The sequence below is a fragment of the Saccostrea cucullata genome, unplaced genomic scaffold, assembly GCF_032062105.1.
Source record: "Saccostrea cucullata isolate Sc308-1 unplaced genomic scaffold, CSIRO_AGI_Scuc_v1 ctg1045, whole genome shotgun sequence".
In the NCBI taxonomy this organism is placed as follows: Eukaryota; Metazoa; Mollusca; class Bivalvia; order Ostreida; family Ostreidae; genus Saccostrea; species Saccostrea cuccullata.
Genome location: NW_026933980.1, coordinates 15,792 through 37,624, shown reverse-complemented (window position 1 = coordinate 37,624; position 21,833 = coordinate 15,792). Strand labels below are relative to the sequence as shown.

The 21,833-nt window shown below is 32.9% G+C and overlaps 1 protein-coding gene across 1 annotated transcript in view; it reads left to right on the top strand.

Moving 5' to 3' along the window:
• LOC134239731 (cholecystokinin receptor type A-like) overlaps positions 1-18,675 on the top strand; it is a 40,628-nt gene extending 21,953 nt beyond the window's left edge. The window contains exon 2 of the mRNA XM_062721883.1: positions 17,550-18,675. Coding sequence (XP_062577867.1) covers positions 17,581-18,657 — 1,077 coding nt within the window. The 5' untranslated portion in view covers positions 17,550-17,580 and the 3' untranslated portion in view covers positions 18,658-18,675. The remainder of the gene's footprint in view (positions 1-17,549) is intronic.
• Positions 18,676-21,833: the final 3,158 nt, after the last annotated feature.

The window sequence follows — 21,833 nt, the reverse complement described above, 5'->3', positions numbered from 1 at the left end:
AGGAATTTATAATTTAATTAGCAACATTTAAAAAAACAATAAAATTCCTAACCTAACCTAACCTAACACAACACCAAACAGTATTCACTGGTCTGCACCCATCTGGCGGAGGAGGAATACTGCCTGATACTAATCCTACTCTAATTTCTAACCTAACACAACACCAAACATGCAGTATTCACAGGTCTTTCAGTGACAAAGATACTACAACAAAAAGCTTTATTTATAGTCAATCTTTTGGAAGAGCAGTTGAATTTTGTCCAACAAAAGTGTTTCTACAAGTGGGACTGGGAGAAAAAGATATAAATTCATCTTCTGTGTCAGAAATAGTGTTAGGAATCCAAAACATTATTGAAAAACTGTTAAGAAATGATTCGGTTAAAAAAATATTTATTGGAAGTCTGTTTAGGCAAATGATTTGTGGTACTATGGATCCAGGAAAGTACAATTCTGCGGTTTTTGATATAAATAACACACTCCGGAGGAAATATGGAAATTCTCAGAATGTGATATTTTGGAGATGTAAGGGTTTAACATAGACCTAAAACGAAGGGTTCGTTTTAGGTCTACGGGTTTAATGAATTCGAATAAAAACATTTGGCATGTCAATGGGATTAGTTTGAACAGAGAGGAAATGGAAATTTTTAGTCGACAGATTCAGCTTGCAATGAAATGTAAATTTACATAAAATACCTGTGCTTAGAGATGATCAAATAATTTCAGTTATCTTTCAACCAGTTTAGACAGACATTTTTCATAGTTAAAATTCCATCAAAACTTCAGTTCTTTTATTTTGTTGTGTGATTTTTTTTCCTCTGTTTTTTTCTTTTATTTCATATTTGTTGTAATTTAAAGACAATTCAAAATGTAAAGAACTGATGTAAAATATATATATATATTTTTTTTTCTAAGAAAAGAACATAAAAAAGTTACTTTGAAATAAAATATCTATATGTTTGAAAATTGATATTTATTTTAATTTACTATTTATTCAGGTTTCAGTATTTTCATCTTTTGACATTGATTTATTTTTTGTTCTCTTTGTAACATATAAGTAATTAGTATTTTTATTTTTAATTATTATTGTTGCTTTGAACCTTTGAATTTCAAATTTTTATATACCTACATTCAGAATTTGTCTAAAATCTCAAAAATAACTTCAGTATTTTCATATTTTGAATTTTATTTATTTTTTTGTTCTCTCTGTAACAAATAAGTAATGAATTATCTTGTACTATTTTTTTTGTTAATGTTGCTTTGAAGCTTTTGGATATTTTCATATCTCTAAATTCAGATTTTCTCTAAAATATTATATCCTAAATGAATTTTTTTTTAATTATGGCTCTACCCTTACATTTTTTGTTAAATACTTATTACATAATTAATATTTTACTATTATCATTGTAAAACAAATATAATTGCGGAAATTATAATGAATTATTTTAATATTATCTATACAATTATATTGACAAACAGCTCGCTTCGAATTTAGATCGGGCGTGGTGTACGGTAAACTCGTAATGGCGCCCGATTTCTGTCGATTCTGAGGTAAAATTAGCTATAAAAATTTACGGATGTCAGTATCATTCATTTAAACATCACCTTAAGCCTTATTGTACCCCATTACGTTCAATTTTATGGGGTTTCCACCACTTTATTGGGGTTTCACCCCTCCTGTATGGGTATTCTCCAAAAATTGGGGGGTTTCGGGTTTCTCCAGTCACCCAACGACATTTGATTGGTCAGAATTTCCCTAAAGGCGGCGCTGTCGTATGCACTATGGAGGAGCGGATCTATTTGTGGCCCCTTTCACAAGAATATCCTTATTTATTTGTTAAATAAAATTTGTTAATAATAAATGTCTTCAGGATTATACTTGTCAATGCATACCAAGCTAGAAATATAGGATTTTTTTGACAGTATAAGTTTTTGAACAGTTAAAAATGTTTTAAAATTGATAAAATAAAATACCCTGTGAAAAGTCTAACAGGAGACTCAGTAAGAGTGTGTGGATTTCTTTTTTTCTAAGGTTACCTGGTATCCAAATTGTTTATGAATATCTACTTGTACGTGGATACATAAATATTTAGCAGAGGCCTAAAAAATATGTTTGTTTCCTGTAAATCGACCGACCAATTCAAATTATCCCCGGGTGGTTTTTTTTTCTGACAAATGGCAAAACTTCGTTTGATCAATCAGCTGATTCTATTAAATTAAAAAATAGCTTGTAGCTTAATTTGAGACATAAAATATGTCAACTTAGTGTACATTTACATTAAATATAAAGAGTAATCATTATTGTAACAACAGTTTCCCCCTACAACTTTCTGAAGTTCGTTTTCTGCCGCTAAGCAGCCATTTTGGATGCCATGTTGCGTGTCCACTGTAAATATAACACCTGGTATTTTCAGTCCGGGATGTTTGACCATTCAAAAGCAAAAAGAAAAAAAAAAGAATTTCCGACCTACCGACCCTTGATTTTTTGGGAATGTTACTTGAAACAAACTTATTTTTTTTTAAGCCAGATCTATGGAAGTCTGAGTCTTATTTTTGTTGTGATTTTTTTAAATTCAATATTTTTTTGTATGAAGTTTTTCAAATGACAAAATTTCAGTTTCTTAAAAAAATCACTATCAAAAGAAAAATCTTGTATGATGTATGAATTTTAAAAATTCAAAAAGATTTTTTTTGACAACTAGAATTACATATAAAGTCTAAATTAAAGCAGGAAAAATAAGTTAAACAATGTATGATGTAGCATGGAGAGGTAGTTGTTCAGTCTACATACATCTTTCAGTAAATGCATGTAAATATCCACAAAGTTATATGACTTCAAAGTGCAGTGCATGCTGTTAATGTATATGTACCTATATGTACACTACAATACTCAAATTTAACACACATCAAGCATATTAATATAGTTTTCAATCCTAATAAATGTGCTTATCTATTAAAAACATGTATTAAGCAAATATTCAGAATCTTTGTTTAACATCGATAAAATATTCTATTCATAATTTCTCAAAAGAGTACTATACCCTATTATTATATTATTCACAAGTGTTGGTCTTGAAATTATATAATTAACTATTAATGACAAAGATACCAGAAAAAACTTTTAATTTCAATGTTTTTTTCCCCAGGTATATAACTGTTTTCAATACGATTGTGTTAGATTTAGAAAATTCTAAAGACTATTTAAATCAGATTTGTTTAAAAAAAATTGAAAGGTGAAATTATACATTTTTCATTAAAATAAAGAAAACCATAATTATAATTATGGGTTACCAATAATGTAAAATAAAAAGAAATAAATAAAAAGAAAAAAAAGATATACCGGTATCATAACAGGGACATAGTATTAAATGTCCCTGATCACGCATCCTTTAATTTGCAATTTTTTTTCTCATAAAAGTGGTGATGCTGTTATATTTTCAACCCTTGTGATAGTAAAACAGTTGGTCTGATGATTAGAATCATTCAGGAAGTAGATCATCTGTCTGTAGTTTGGGTCCCAAGTTCGTCTTCTGATCTGGTCTTGACAATATTGTTCTTACTTTAGATAACGTCATAACCATGTAATGCGAGTTAGAACAGTTGTGAAATGACTGGAGGTTTCTAGATACGTGTTGTTAAATAAGCATATAGATCAAATAGTGAAAGAAAAAGAATTGATGCTCAAAAAAAGTTTATGAATTGATTATTGTTGGATATATTTTGGAACGAGTTTACTGTTACGTGTATAACTATTAATTTGAGGTGTCGTTGGACAGAGGTATCTCCTTGGACCCGGTATGTTGAACCCATTACTGGTCCAATGCATGCCCCTCTTTTTTCCCACGACGTTCTTCGACTTTAAGCATGCGCACCAGCACGTAATCTTCAGCGCTCTGAAGTTTTGCTGTATTTAGAAGAAGAAGAAGAAGTGCTCTGGCTAGACAACCATTCATGATGAAATATCTTAGTTTTCAGACTTATAAGCCCTTAATTTGCATTATTTGAATGAAAATTAATGAGGTATATGTAAGAGGTGGGAAGGCCTTTTTTTCAAGAGAACTGAGTTCTTTGTTATGATTTTCTGACACTGACCATAGACTTGCATGAAGCGAACCCTTTGCTTTAGGTCTATGCAATGACAATATCAGAATTTAACTGATTACCTGATTAATCATTAAACACTAAATTGTAGCAATTTTCTCTTCATGGCTCCGCCCTCACTAACGGTCACACCGTCAAACATATTATTTTGCTTTTTATCTTCTAAACTAAAAATATTTTGTTAAAATATATAGAACATAATTTGTGCAGAATTAAAAGATCTTTCAAATGAATCAAATGAAAAGGGGTGACCCCTAAATTAAGGGATTTAGAGGGGCCGAAAGTTTTTTCCAGATATCTCAAAAAGTATTTAGAATTTTTTTATATCAAAGAAGCAAAGTTGTTGAAAATGTCAAGCTAAATCTAATAGAGTCGTCAAAATACGTCCAGCGTCGTCACTTCCGGCCAAACCGGAAGTAGTCGGAAAACGCGTATTTTTGCCATTTTTGACAAGTTTTTGAGTAACGTATGTCTCTGGGAGTTTAAAAGATAATTTTCAGTGCGTAGTCGTCACTTCCGGTCAAACCGGAAGTAGCCAAAAATGGCTTATTTTTGCATTTATTAATATAGCTTTAGAGGATTCAAAGCATTTTTGGGCTTTATTTCTCATTTTTGTTGAAGAATGAAAGCTACTTCCGGTCAAACAGGACGGAAGACCTACTCGTTGCTTTGCAACGAGCTTTGCTCTAGTTAAACACATATATTTCAGAACATATACGTAATTTTATTTAACCTAACTGAGGAATTTAAAATGAAAAAAAAAACATATAGGAATGACTAAAATATACATGTTTACATGTAATACGTATTTTGCAGAATTTTATTGAATATCTCCTCCCCCTCTCTCTCTTTCTCTATTAATATATGTACATGTATTTCTCTCATTGTGATTATTTTTTCAATTCTGTCTGTCCGTTCGTAATACAGTCCATGTTTTTCGTTATGTCTATTCCTTTTTTTCATTTTCTTCGTCCGCTGTGTGTTATTGCGAGTTAATTAATTAGATAAACTTTCACTCATTTGAGTAACTCCTCACAAGTAGGATTTTGAACCAAATATCGCGGAGGTACGTTCATACTCCCTCGCTCCTGACTTTGTCATAGGATCTAGCCTATGAATATTTCGCAAATATAATTGATTTGATATGGAACATTTTTAAATATTTGTCAAATAAGTGACAATTGCAATGCAGTATATATTTTGTTTTTTAATTTTACGTATTTTTTATACGTGTATTCAAGCATCCAATCGTCCAAACCCAGTTTAATAAAATATCTTTAAATAAATAAATTGTTTTAAAACACGACCAAAATGAAAAAAATAATTGTATGAATTGATGTATGGGTGTGATGAGCAGGGGATGCGCACATTTTCATGCAATTTTTCCGGTCATAAATTAAAAAAAAAGGGGGGGGGGGTTAAGCCCAATCCATGCATTCGGTGCGTTTGCTAAAACATGCATGAGTCAGAATTTGATTTAAAGTGTATTAGAACTCAAATCCATCTTATTTGATTTTATAGTGATGTAATTTCATTAATATCACGGAAATTTAATTTCAAAATGAAATACAAATCCTTAAAATACTTCATAAAATTTATAAAAGTTAAAAGGTCCCTAAAGCATACAATAGATATTTAATTATGTCAATTTATATAAAATCCAAACCGAAAACCGAAGGGGGATTTAAGACTCACTATGGTCATTATAGGGGGAAGTCTCACTATATAGCCATATTTCCTCCAAGGGAGAACCCTCATTATATAGCCAGACTTCCGGGGGGAAGTCTCACTATAAGACACCGGCACAGTTTAGTGACTACTTTTTCAGTTTGTGCTATAGGCACCTTCATTTTTGTCTGACTTTCGTAACACATTAACTTTCCATCCTTATATACAAAGCATCATCCTGCATACCAAAAGGAATCAACGACTGCAACAATTGCAAACAATCGATTCGGAATCAAAGTGGATACAATTGCTTCTACTGTCAACCGCTGGCATTCTATGCGAACCATAAGTTTTTGTTCCTCCACCAAGGGATGTTCATAGCAGGATTTGGTCTTCGTTAAAAACTGGCAAAAAGTTTGGAACAACCACAACCTGAAAGTTAAATCTCATAAAAAACCGAATCTTAGCTCCTTTTAGAATCGCAATAAATTTTTCGACAGACGAAAACAGATAGCATATAAACCGCCTTAGCGGTGGACTCATGTCTCAAAAAGAAAGAAAAAATTCCAATTTATTTTTTCAACGTAGTAATGAAAACAATCTAATTACAGTATATTAGTATTTATTTCATGTTTTATGAGGTTGGTCCTAAGATTCATTTTAAAATATTTTTATATTTTCAGTCTACATATTTATCACAGTGTCTAACCCACATACTAAACAAACCTGAAGTTCTTGCGTATCGAAGCGTGTAAACAAGCCTATAGAGAAGAACAAGTACCCGTTAAAATGCAAGTTGAGCATTATTATTGACAAACAAACATGCTGAATTAACATAATTATCATTCTGCATATCCCGCTGAATAATGTCACTTGTTTCTGTTAAAATTGAATGAATATGTAGATTGAAATTTTAAAAACGCAATCGTTAGCTCACATATTTTCACATGCATGTATCGTTTGAACCTTGTTATTGGAGTTTTATGAAGAGACTTACTTTTACATTCGACAGCTGACTTTTACATTTTAGTATATGGAGTTTGTATGTGTTTAAATTGTAAAAGTCAGTCGTCAACTGTAAAAGTAAGTCTCTTCATAAAACTCCTCTAGTCCATAAGAGATATAATTATTTCCCGAAATGGCAAATATTGAAAATTATGATACAAAACAATGTCATGTATGCTTCGGAGTTTTAAATTTAAATGTTAAAGTTTGAAATTAAAAAAATTAAAACACCCTTGTCATTCTAATCACTGTATGCGTCGTTTCAAACGAGATTGTTCGAACTGTATTGTTCGTTCCTACAAAAATGCAAGTTGTACCGGCATGTAATTGAACAAACAAGAAATCCACATGCCTGACGGTTCCCTAAGTACCACAGTCCATACATACATTTAAACTCACACTCAGGGAGTTTCTTTCATTTAAACCTAATTTCACACCTGCTAATCGATCAATTGCACAACCAGCACTTGTGTATAACAATCAAAAGACATCAATTTCCGGTTGAGAATTAGATGCGAATAATTCCAGTACACAGGTACAGTAAATGGACCCGATTCAGGCAATAATTGATATTTTTATTAAAATATAAGAATGTTATTCCATGAGAAATTTATTTTCCTTTAATGTTACACTCTCATAAAATGCAGTGATTGTCGATTAGCGACGATATTTGTTTTGAAGCAAGGGCTGGTAGAGCAAAAACGCTGATTGAAAATAGTATTCGCCGACTAAAATTCGTTTTAATCTCAACTAACCTTGAAAATTCAATGTCCACCATGAGTATACTACAAGTGCGTCCTATCCACCAAAATTGGGACTTCGATATGTGTATAATTTGACAAATATTCGAAGAAAATAACATTGATTATGCATGCAAAAATTCAGTTGTGAAAGAGATCTCGGGTAATGCAGGAGATGAAGGATAAAAAGTTACGAAAGTATTACACAATCTTCATAATTCACCTCTTATACTATTTTATTTTTGTTAATTATAAAATTTTAAATATTGGCTATAATATGAAGACGTTGCAGTGGCAGATCCAGCAATTTTTGAAACAAAAAAGGGAGGGGGAGGTGTCCAGGTGTCCAACACTCATATAGGCACTTCTAACCTGGCAACACTGAGTTTTCAACAGTTCTATGGGGGACTTTGACAAGCCAAAAACAAACAAACAAATAAAACACAAACAAGCAAGCAGTAGATATACATGTAGCTATAATTCGCTGGGATCTTCCACAGGTTTCAAAGTGAAACTTTGTGTCACCGGGATCACAGGTGCGTGAAAGTCAGTCAATATATCGGGTCTCAATAGCTCAGTTGGTTAGAGCGCTGGCACGGTACGCCAGAGGCCCTGGGTTCGAGTCGCGGTTGAGACTTGATTTTTCACCACCTGTGACATTTAGCGCCCAACGAAATAACCCACTGCTCCCTTGGAATATGCTTCACGCATTTCCTTAACTCATAGAATTCGAGGACAAATTTCTACAAAAAGGGGGAATATGTCACCGGATTCACAGGTGCGTGAAAGTCAGTCAATATATCGGGTCTCGATAGCTCAGTTGGTTAGAGCGCTGGCACGGTACGCCAGAGGCCCTGGGTTCGAGTCCCGGTAGAGACTTGATTTTTCACCACTTGTGACATTTGCATAGGACGTGTTGGTAGTCCACCCAGGGCTGGGATTGTGACGGTACTCGTCGGAAATCATATTAAACGAGGGAACTCTATTTATAGCGATCAGAAAGGACAAAGATTGAACAACATTTACAGTGTATTTATTTTATTCGAAATATTTTTTTTTATTCAAAGTATTTATTTTATTCAAAATATTAGACGTAATAAAATATCCATGTTACATCTCTCTCTTTCTCTCTCTCTCTCTCTCTCTCTCTCTCTCTCTCTCTCTCTCTCTCTCTCTCTCTCTCTCTGTGTGTGTGTGTGTGTGCGCAAAAATCAAATGGGGGTTCCAACCCCAGGAACCGCCTTCTAGATCCGCCAATGATATTCAGTCAAATTTTGCAGGCACATTTTGACTTTTTCAGCAGCAGCGGTCGATCTCTTTAATAGGGAAGTATTTTTCATTAGTTCTGTAAACTAATCTTAATTTAAAAAAAAAACAAAAAAACTTGCTTTATTGTTGTTGTTTCAATTTCATTGTCATTTCTAATTGGGTAATAAATAATATATGGTTATATAGAAAGAGTTTGTACAATAGGTACTTCCCAACCAGGGAGTGTTCAAGATATGAAAGGAAATCGTCATGATTTTCCGGATAATAATGAAGTGGTAAAAGTTGCAAGGTAAATGAAAAGTTTTTCAACAACACAGTAGTAAAACTTGTTTTAAATGTGCTACAGATGTGACAACAAAGCTTTTTCTTACATTTTTTCCATCATACTACGCTCTTTGAGTAGCCTATTCTGCCGAAACCATGGGTATTATCACGTGTCAGACAAAGATCCAGGGTTTCAGCATGTGGTTCATCTTGAGAGGTCTACATCTTCATTCATACATTCATATTCATCATTGACTTTTTTATTAATTCATTGATGACTCATTGATGCTTTTGAAATTAAGAAAGTACTAGTAATTTTTGAAATTATAAACTTTGCGGCCGATTTGATGCTTTGCATCAATTTTATTTGAAATGTTTAATAGGGGTATTTTTTATTGAACGATTATTTTTGGTTTTTGACGATTTTTTCCCCTATGGTATACATGATGGATAAATGTAATAAATATCATTTGTGAGAAAAAAAAGTGTCCAACAAGTCTGGGGGTTGAATATCGGGGGGGGGGGAGGGGGGGGTTCTGTCCACAATTAAGCACCTGTGATGTGGCGTTGTCATCTTGATCCTTTCCATCTCGATAACAAAATACAGGATACCGAGATTCAAACCACCAGGAAATATTTATCCCATGGCAAACACATATCATCAAGAACCTGCCTCTTATTTTTTCACATACAACACTTTAACTATAAAATATATATGAAATGAAAGTATGAAAAATTCGGTATTTCCCTCCACTTTTCTTGCAGTACCGTCAAATAAAGGTAAATAAAAGTAAATTCTCACAAATTCAACTTATTTGCAAGAAAATCCTATAGTTTTATTTTTTGAATTTTGCAAGACTACGTTATAATTATATAATGTTTAATTTTATTTATACAGTTTGAAACTTTTTGTTCTTCATCTCATGCATAACCCAAGATCTCTTTCACAACTTAATGATCGCATGCATAATCAATGTTATTTTCTTCGAATATTTGTCAAATTATACACATATCGAAGTCCCAATTTTGGTGGATAGGACGCACTTGTAGCATACTCATGGTGGACATTGAATTTTCAAGTTTAGTTGAGATTAAAACGAATTTTAGTCGGCGAATACTATTTTCAATCAGCGTTTTCGCTCTACCAGCCCTTGCTTCGAAACAAATATCGTCGCTAATCGACAATCACTGCATTTTATGAGAGTGTAACATTAAAGGAAAATAAATTTCTCATGGAATCACATTTTTATATTTTAATAAAAATATCAATTATTGCCTGAATCGGGTCCATTTACTACTTGTGTACTGGAATTATTCGCATCTAAAGCACAACCGGAAATCGATCTCTTTTGATTGTTATACACAACTGCAGGTTGTGCAATTGATCGATTAGCAGGCGTGATTTTGACCCAGATTCGCAAAATAAAATCGACGTAAAAATTTCCAGATTTACGGTATGGCGTTGACGTTCATCCCATATTCGGTAATAATTGTATCAAATAATGAGAAATAGAAGTATTGGGCTATTCAAACGTAATTTTTTCCTAATTATGATTGGATTATCCTTAATTTTTACTGATTTAATCAAAATGCGACTGTATCCGTCGTTATATATCTACTGTATGTGTCGTTGTTCGGGACAGTATTTTCATTGTACGAGTCGTTCTTAAATTATGTGCGTTCTTAATTGAAAGGTTCGAGTATAAATTTATCCTATTTTATCTTTCCTTCTCATTTACATGACTCCAAATTGAAATATCATTGTGGCTTGTGTTTAGGCTGTTTTTTCTTGTGGAAATGGGATTAAATTACAGACGTTTTGCGATAATACCACTTTTTTCAATATAGAAGCTTTTAAAAGAAAAGTGAATAAAATAAACCCAGTTACATAATTTAACTTCCTATTAACAGAGACTAAAGTAAAAATCATTTTTCCAATTACTTTCCTATAAACGACTGATAAAATCTTGTCGCTAAGAAAGCATTAAACGTTACAAGAACTTATCCTCCGATAAAATTTAGGTAAAAAGTAAATTCATAAATTATAGTTTTCAATTTATTATAACTGTTATAGGTATTTAAAGATACCATTCGTTTACTGTATATGGTTGTTATGCGTTTATCAATCCTATTCTTTCAATTGTCAACAGATTCATAATTTACAAACGTTCCTTTTTTTCTATGTGCAAACAATATAGTAATAATATAGTAAACACAGCTACATGCACTATAATGCTACTATATGCTCCCTCAGTATAAAAACCGTATGATGACGTTTTTTGCTTGTCAGGGAAATTTTCAGAGTTGATATTGCCCCTCCCCTCCACAATGAATATAGGTTTTGTTTCCTACAGGCCTCTTTAGCGCTGTATAAGCACATAAATCAATGTTGCGTCATTCCATTTTTGATGCCTTTTCAACTGTCTTTACACATATAATATACAGTCATTCCTCCTTAAGGAATTTTGAAAGGAAATTAATTATCATTGCGCATTTGTTTTATAGAAACATTGTTAATGCAACATTTCAAAAATATATGTAGGTCTTGTGAGTTATCCATTTGATCTTTTCTGTTGTGGTTCCCGTTTGTCGATATATGTCGTGTGTTCACAGTTTTATTTATTGTTTTATACCCCCGCTTGAAAAGCGGGAGGGTACATGCATATCGGGATTCCGTCCCTCCGTCTAGCTGTACGTCCGTCCGTCTGTTACGCTTTAGGGTGCCCATCTCTTATCCGCAACCCATCTAAGAACTTTCAAATGAAATTTGATAAGACTTTCACAGAATCTTTATTATATATTGCTATTGTGCCTCCTATTTTACTTTTTGATCCGACACATACATTTTGGGTTTACCATGGCAAAACATGGACATTGTCATTATATTTATATGGGAGGCGGGGGTATCATTTACTGAGCTCATTGCTCAAAGTACCTCTCTTTTTTAGCTCACCTGAGCTGAAGGTGTAGTGTAGATTCAAGTTTGTTCAAATAATTACCACCGGGGGTAGGGTGGGGCCAAAATGGCCAATCAATGTTTAACATAGGAATATATAGGAAAAATCTTTAAAAATCTTCTTTTCAAGAACCACTGGGTCAGGAAAGATGAAACTCATGCGGAACATAGGAATATATAGAATTTTTTTTAAAAAATCTCCTCAAGAATTACTGGGCCAGGAAAGATGAAACTCATGTGGAATCATCCCCAGGTAGTGTAGATTCAAGTTTATTCAAATCATGACCCCCAGGAGTAGGGTGGGGCCAAAATGGTCGATAAAAGTTTAACATAGGAATATATAGGGAAACCTTTTAAAATCTTCTTTTCAAGTAGTTCAAAGCCATGCTTAGTGATATTTATAGGGAATCATCCCCAGGTATTGTAGATTCTAGTTTGTTCAAATCATGACCCCCTGGGGGGGTTAAAATTCAAGTCCCCCCCTCGCCCTCATAAAACTTTCAGTTCTGATCTAATCTGTGCTTTTTCCTCACCAATTGCTCAGGTGAGCGATGTGGCCCCTGGGCCTCTTGTTTGGTTTCGTTTTCTTGTTTGTTTGTTGTTTGTTTGTTTTTTTCTTTTGTTTGTTTTTTTTTGTTTGTTTGTTTTTTTTTTTTTTGCTTGTTTTTCTTCTTTAATATTTTGTTTTGTTTTGTTATTTTTATTTATTTGTGTGTGTATATTTTGTTTTTGTTTGGTTTTTGTTTTAATCTTTTATTGACAACTATTAATAATGTCGTTAATTCTCCTCACGTTTAGGCGCCAAAATTCACGCCTGCTAATCGATCCATTGCACAACCAGCAGTTGTGTATAACAATCAAAAGAGATCGATTTCCGGTTGTGCTTTAGATGCGAATAATTCCATTACACAGGTAGTAAATGGACCCGATTCAGGCAATAATTGATATTTTTATTAAAATATAAGAATGTGATTCCATGAGAAATTTATTTTCCTTTAATGTTACACTCTCATAAAATGCAGTGATTGTCGATTAGCGACGACATTTGTTTTGAAGCAAGGGCTGGTAGAGCGAAAACGCTGATTGAAAATAGTATTCGCCGACTAAAATTCGTTTTAATCTCAACTAACCTGGAAAATTCAATGTCCACCATGAGTATGCTACAAGTGCGTCCTATCCACCAAAATTGGGACTTCGATATGTGTATAATTTGACAAATATTCGAAGAAAATAACATTGATTATGCATGCGATCATTAAGTTGTGAAAGAGATCTTGGGTTATACATGAGATGAAGAACAAAAAGTTTCAAACTGTATAAATAAAATTAAACATTATATAATTATAACGTAGTCTTGCAAAATTCAAAAAATAAAACTATAGGATTTTCTTGCAAATAAGTTGAATTTGTGAGAATTTACCTTTATTGACCTTTATTTGACGGTACTGCAACAAAAGTGGAGGGAAATACCGAATTGTTCAAACTTTCATTTCATATATATTTTATAGTTAAAGTGTTGTATGTGAAAAAATAAGAGGCAGGTTCTTGAGGATATGTGTTTGCCATGGGATAAATATTTCCTGGTGGTTTGAATCTCGGTATCCTGAATTTTGTTATCGAGATGGAAAGGATCAAGATGACAACGGCACATAGGTGCTTGTGGACAGCCCCCCCCCCCCCCCGATATTCAACCCCCAGACTTGTTGGACACTTTTTTTTCTCACAAATGATATTTATTACATTTATCCATCATGTATACCATAGGGGAAAAAATCGTCAAAAACCAAAAATAATCGTTCAATAAAAAATACCCCTATTAAACATTTCAAATAAAATTGATGCAAAGCATTAAATCGGCCGCAAAGTTTTTAATTTCAAAAATTACTAGTACTTTCTTAATTTCAAAAGCATCAATGAGTCATCAATGAATTAATAAAAAAAAGTCAATGATGAATGATATGAATGTATGAATGAAGATGTAGACCTCTCAAGATGAACCACATGCTGAAACCCTGGATCTTTGTCAGACACGTGATAATACCCATGGTTTGGATAGGCAACTCAAGGAGCGTAGTATGATGGAAAAAATGTAAGAAAAAGCTTTGTTGTCACATCTGTAGCACATTTAAAACAAGTTTTACTACTGTGTTGTTGAAAAACTTTTCATTTACCTTGCAACTTTTACCACTTCATTTCCTTTCATATCTTGAACACTCCCTGGTTGGGAAGTACCTATTGTACAAACTCTTTCTATATAACCATATATTATTTATTACCCAATCAGAAATGACAATGAAATTGAAACAACAACAATAAACGCTCAGTTTAAAGCAAGTTTTTTTTTTAAATTAAGATTAGTTTACAGAACTAATGAAAAATACTTTCCTATTAAAGAGATCGGCCGCTGCTGCTGAAAAAGTCAAAATGTGCCTGCAAAATTTGACTGAATATCATTGGCAGATCTAGAAGGCTGTTCCTGGGGTTGGAACCCCCCCCCCTTTGATTTTTGCGCACAGAGAGAGAGAGAGAGAGAGAGAGAGAGAGAGAGAGAGAGAGAGAGAGAGAGAGAGAGAGAGAGAGAGAGAGAGAGAGAGAGAGAGAGAGAGAGTTATGGAACATGGATATTTTATTACGTCTAATATTTTGAATAAAATAAATACTTTGAATAAAAAAGAAATTTCGAATAAAATAAATACACTGTAAATGTTGTTCAATCTCTGTCCTTTCTGATCGCTATAAATAGAGTTCCCTCGTTTAATATGCTTTCCTCCGAGTACCGTCACAATCCCTGCCCTGGGTGGACTACCAACACGTCCTATGCAAAGTTTCACTTTGAAACCAGTGGAAGATCCCAGCGAATTATAGCTACATGTATATCTACTGCTCGCTTGTTTGTGTTTTATTTGTTTGTTTGTTTTTGGCTTGTCAAAGTCCCTCATAGAACTGTTGAAAACTCAGTGTTGCCAGGTTTGAAGTGCCTATATGAGTGTTGGAAACCTGGACACCTCCCCCCCCCTTTTTTTTTGCTTCAAAAATTGCTGGATCTGCCACTGCAACGTCTTCATATTATAGCCAATATTTAACATTTTATAATTAAGTAAACAAAAATAAAATAGTATAAGAGGTGAATTATGGAGATTGTGTAATACTTTCGTAACTTTTTATCCTTTATCTCCTGCATAACCCGAGATCTCTTTCACAACTGAATTATCGCATGCATAATCAATGTTATTTTCTTCGAATATTTGTCAAATTATACACATATCGAAGTCCCAATTTTGGTGGATAGGACGCACTTGTAGTATACTCAGTGAAAATGCTATTGATTAATTTTTGCGTTTCAAAATTTTGCGAATGAACACTATTTTGTTTACATTTTCTTATTGTCGAACTATTTTTAAGAAAAATATTTTTGCAAATGTAATGAACTCGCAAATTTGCTAAAAATTTATAACAGCAAAAATTTCCAGATTTACGGTAATAATTATATCTTTTCAAGTCTTGATCCAACTACACTGCACTGCGTTTTGCATTTTGTTTAAAAACAAAGCTGCATGTTTGCAAAATTGTGTTTCCTGGGGAACCTTTCATCATAAATCTATGCGTTTTAATACACAACACATTTAAATACTTAACATGTATTCGATTAATTGCCGGTTTATTGTCATAACCCAGTGACTGCATCATGTTGTCAACGAAGGTAAGAACTTCCGGTTTAATTGTATGTGGGTTAGACACTATGTTTATATGAAAATATTGAACATCTCTTAGATCCATAAAGTATTCCTGATTTGGCACCTTCTCTGAAAAACCCAGCGTGGGGTCTTTTTCCCTTTTGGACAATTCTAGTTGCTGATTGTGTCCCAAGGCTAATCAACTCGGACCGGAATAATCATGTCCGATGGTATGGAAGCCTCACAAGAGAAAAGGCTGAATTACTTACTTGTTTGTAAAACTCCGTCAATCGCTATAAAATTAATTTAACTGTTCAAAATATGGAAAATAAACTGTACACCTTCGACCTATACATGATATTGATTAATTTATAACAATAAGTTATAAAACCTGACAAGGATCCGGAATGCACTGAAATCCAAACCATTATTTCTGCATCTCAGCAGATTGCAGCACAGGGTACACTTATTCCTTTTACAAGATGCTATTCCTTAAACTTTCACTCATAATAACTCCTCTTTAAAGTAGTCATAATCTGTACATTTTAGCTCTTTTGGCCAGAAGCCGAAAAAGGAAGGTGCTCGCCGTCTAACCGAACCGTCTGTTTGTCTGTAACGTTTTTTTGGTGGGTGGGTGGTTATCAATTTCGTTATTGCCCAATCAGGTTCAAATTTCCTATGGTAGTTCAGTAGGCAGAAATACATATTTTGATGCTAAGTTGGGTTCTCTGTGTCTTCTGGTTTGGAGCTAGGGTGGTGGGTAGATTCCTAAACTACGCATAAGAATGAATGGGCAAAGAGAGATAACTGCTGGGAATGTTACCATTGTAAACTGGGAAGGCTGTGCAATTTGTCCTTTGGGATTAATCAACCTTCCACATGAAGAAAATCCTAAGCATTATCTTTATCTGTCACATTGAGATTAATTACTGTACTGTCTCTGTCTGCAATGAACTTTGATTTGAAGTAAAGGTCAATTTTGAATGATGTGTACAGTATATTCTTTGAAATATGGATTTAAAATAATGTTCATACTTTATTTTAGTTAAAATACTGTACACAATGATTTATGATAATTTTATTGAATTCTAAAATCAAGATAATTTTATATATTAAGGTACCTTTTTTTATTATTAGAAACTATTTTATTTTTATAATTATTTATATAATTTAATTTTTTTGCTGCCTTAATGCTGTTAACAGATAATCAGATAATAGCCCCATTTTTTCAATGCTGAAAAAAGTTCTTATTGTAAATTTAGAAGAAAAGGATGGGAGAGCAGTACAATTAATCCCCCGGGATTAATTATCTTGCTAGCTGCAGAACATTTAGAGGCTTATCGTTATCTGTCACATGAAGATTAATGAACAATTTTGTCTGCAACTGATTTTTGTTTTGAAGTTGAGGTCAACCCTGGATGATATTTGCAATTCACTGTAGGCTTGCAATTTATAAAACATCTGCTTAAATCTTTTTTAAATATACATTAAATTTAGTTTTTGTTTTTTATAAGATATGAGGTTTTCCCTGTTTTATGTAAATACAAGGTTAATATTTACAGGTTTTTGGACATTTAGGAATTATCTTGAAATTTTAAAAATACAGTTGTTACTTATAATCTTCATATATTAAAAAAAGTGTAATCAAGTAAAATTCTCATTCAATGAGCTGCACCATTATATTTCTACCCCTCAGCGGGGCCCTTGCTGACTGGTCAGTTTTCTAGTCTTAATTCTTTCTTTAACATTTCCGAAATAGCTGCTCCTATCCTCTGATTTTGAAAGTTCTAGCTGATATTCGTCAATACTAATGATATTTTTACCTTTAAACATTCAATGAAAACACTGGCTATATTGCAATAATACCTTTTGTAGGTATACCTCTTGCATCTCATTAAAGAACAAGATGGAGAATGCGGAGCTAGATATGCAGACGTACATTGCTATTGGCTACATGTCCATATTTTCGGTGGTGGGGACGATCGGTAACGCCCTCGTTTTGTACGTCTTTCCCCGGTACAAGAAAAAGCATACCTCAACCATTTTTATCCTTACTCTGGCCGGTGTCGATTTCGTCACGTGTTGTGTTACAATTCCATTTGCCATCGCTACAGAAGCAGCCAATTTTCAACTTAAGTATGACATAATATGTCAGATTTATCTTTTTCTTATTACGACAACTGTTCCGTTTTCGGCATCTATCATGGTAGCAATAGCGGTGGATAGATATTTATGCATTGTGTACCCTTTCAAACATGCAATCATTATGACAATACGACGAGCGAAAATTGTTGTTGGGAGTCTGTGTGCGTTTGCTTCACTTCTTGGGATTATATGTTGCTCTCATTACAGAATAACACCAGTTCCCATGCTAATCGCAGTGTACCAAAATATCACCTTGTTGCCAAACTCATCAATATCTTACACTACACGTTATGATTATGTTTGTTTGCCACAAGAAACGAAATTCTTTTATATTTATCAGAAAATATACTCGTCGTTGTTTGGAATGTGCGCCCTAATTATCATCATTTTGTACGGTATGATATACAGATCCGTTTTAGCTCGTCGAAGAAAGAAGAATGCAGAACAGACCAGGATCACTTTCCTTAACAATATAGACGAGACAAATGTGCAGGACGCACACAAAGTAGAAGAAAGATGTAATAAAGCTGTGCAAAAGAACGGAAATACACAGATTAGCATCGGGGACGTTATTTTAAAACTAGGGGGAGTATCAAAAGCCAGACTTGAGAAAATGCGCATTGCAAACATTAAAACGACCTTTTTGCTGTCTATCGTAGCTTTGGTGTTTATCGTAGCTTTTCTTCCTTCATGGTTAGTGGCCCTTAAGGTCCTTCCATTAAATATCATTGTATTTTACATGTATTTCATTTACCATGTTGTTAATCCTGTCATTTATGCCTTCTTAAACGAGAAGTTTAGGGAACAACTATCACAAAGATGTTGTTGTAGAAAATAGTAAATAGAGGAATTCTCAGTGAGTATCCGATTTCATTTTTTTTTGCTTCGACAATGACGTGTTTTTTGAAGCTGCATGTTAGATTCGCACTGTAAATACGATGTACATGTGTTGCATAGTTAGTGCAAAATATCTTTCAATTCTTTATTCGCTCAAAACCAGATCACTGGTACAAGAGGTACATATATACATATATACAAACAAAAAATGACAGTCAAGGGTCAATAAATAGACATGTATATAAAGAAACAAGAAAAGAGTGAGAAAAACATGTAGTCATGTATAAATAAATCACACGGAGGATTCATGAAGGACAGACAGTATTAAGAATTTTCTTTATAAATTTTGATAATGATTTTTGTATTTCTACATTATTACTACTCATTAGTTCATTGAATTTGAAAGTGTTAGGATTATAACAATATCTGTTTGGGAGAAATACTTTACTGTCTTTCGAAAAGTAATTACAATCCATAATTTAGTGATATTCATCACCAACAGTTTTAAAATCACAAATGGTACATATTCTTAAGTTTCTGTCAATATTATGCCATCTACCCTTTTCAATTGGCAAATGATGATTACAAGTTCGGAGTTTGGTAAGTGTAACTCTTAAATCTTTTGGTAAATATATCAGATAATTTTCTAAACAAAACTCTGTTTTAAAAATTCTTTAATTAATGCACTTGGATGAACTATCAACAATGCTTCTCCATTCTTGTTCAAATTGACATTTTAAGGTATCTTTAATGATTGACTTAAGCCAATTAAAACTAATAAATGATTGACTTGTCCATACATAGGACAATCCACAAGAATTAAGTACATCTTGTACACATTTTATCCATGGATGTACAAACGACCCATCACTATAACATCATTAAAAATATGAATAAATAACATTTGTAAGCTTACTTTCATGAGCTGTTAAAATTTTTGCCCAGTACATAACTATTTTTAATTTTATAAATATAGACAGAGGGTATCTACCTGTTTCACCATACACCATACAATTCGGGGTACTAGATTTAAGACTAAGAATAAATTTCAGAAATTTCAAGTGTACTTCTTCTATTATGTCAAATTTTTCATATTCCCATACTTCACATGAATAAAGTAAAATTGGGTTGATGACTTTATCAAACAAATCTAACTGACAATTAATTGGTAAATTAAAATATCGAATTTTTCGTAAGACTCCATACATTGCTTTTGATGCTTGTTGGGTTAAATGTTTTTTTGCATTATTAAACTTTCCACTTCTTGACAGGAATAAACCCAGGTAACAAAATTCTTTCACATTTTCAATAGCTACACCGTTATATAAAAATTTACGCTTTGTCATTGGACCTTTAGAAAAAATTAGGACTTTTGTTTTGGCTATGTTAACGCGGAGTTTCCATACGTCACAGTATTCAGCAAAAACATCAAGTGACTTTTGTAAATCAGAAGCAGATTCAGACATTAAGACCGTATCATCGGCATAAAAAAAGTATACACAGTTTTAACATAACAAACATATCATCTTGAGTTTGGTGACTAGGACATGTAAAACCATTAATTTGATTTCTTGTTAAATAATCTTCTAGGTCATTAATGAACAATGAAAATAAAAAGGGTGATAAATTTTCCCCTTGTCTAACACCAACATTACACATAAAAAAGTCTGATAACTGGTGACCTATTTGTACTTTTGACTTAATACCTTTATACATATTTCTAATAAATCTAAAACATTTTCCGTCAATACCACTTTGTAAAATTTTAGTCCATAGACCATGTCTCCAGACCGTATCAAAGGCTTGCTTGAAATCTATAAAGGCACAAAATAATTTCTTTTTATTATTCAGGGCATATTTACTCAAAAAATCAATCACAAATATATTATCAGTAGTAGAATAACCTTTTCTAAATCCTGTTTGAGATTCATTGATTAGCTCTACCTCATCCGCAAAAGTATTTAAACGGTCACAAAGTATACTGGTAAAAAGTTTTCCTAAACAACTAAGTAAAGTAATTGGTCTGTAATTTTCAGGATGGCTTCTATCACCCTTGCCCTTATAAATAGGTTTAACTAATCCTACTAACCAGTCCTCTGGTATTATGCCACTATCAAAGATCACGTTGAATAATTCTACATACAGCGGCAGAAAGCTTGAAATAGTTGTTTTCATACACTCATTCAAAACATAATCACCCCCTGGCGTTTTATTGGTTTTTAATTTATTTACTGCATTCTCTATTTCTTCACCTGTGATAGACTGATTAAGGATACTATCATTACTTAAGTCTACGTTAATATCTATGTCATCATCTGGGACAGTACTTTCATTTGTTTTCTTTAGACAATCAAACTTAGAATCTATATCAACACTTGTTTTATTTTTCGGGTTTGAGCTATTTAAAATATGCCAATATTCTTTCGGTTCTATGCATCGGATATATCTTTTTGTTTCAAACTGCGCATATTTAGTAATTTATTTATTATTTCTGTTTGAATCATGCTTTTTGTAATCACATGAAAAAACACGTGTTATATTAAGTTTTTTTAATTGTCCGTTTATCCGAAACAAATAAAAAAGTGAAAACCTCACAATAAGATATTGTGAGTTTTGTTTTTTGTTTTTTTTTAAGGTTGGCAAAATTTAGTTCCCGATAAGAAATGAATTCTCTAATAACCTCATGAAACATGATTTACAGCTCTTTTATCTATAAGACAAACATTTATGGAAACTTTTGCTACAGGGAACAACACGTTTCCTTAAGATTTCCACTTTCTCAAATCTTGTTTAGAGAGGCAATATCTGTTATGATGATTAAATGCTTTTTCGTATAACATAATATAATTTTTCTTAGAATCTCAGTCCACAAAAAAGTATGTGTTCTTCAGCGCGGAAAACTTAAAGAGAAAAAAAACATTTTTCTCTTTCTGCCTCTAAACATTTAAATTCATAAGTGGTCCCAACCTACCCCTAAAAGGGAGAGGAGGTACCATTTGAACAAAATTCAATCTACACTAACTAAGGATGCATACATTTCGTTTTTACTCTGACTTTTTTCATACATGCATAAGTATGAACTTTTATTGTGGCCCCACCCTACCCCCGAGGGCCATGATTTAAACAAACTGAAATATACACTATCTGAGGATGTTTCCATACATATATGACCATTCA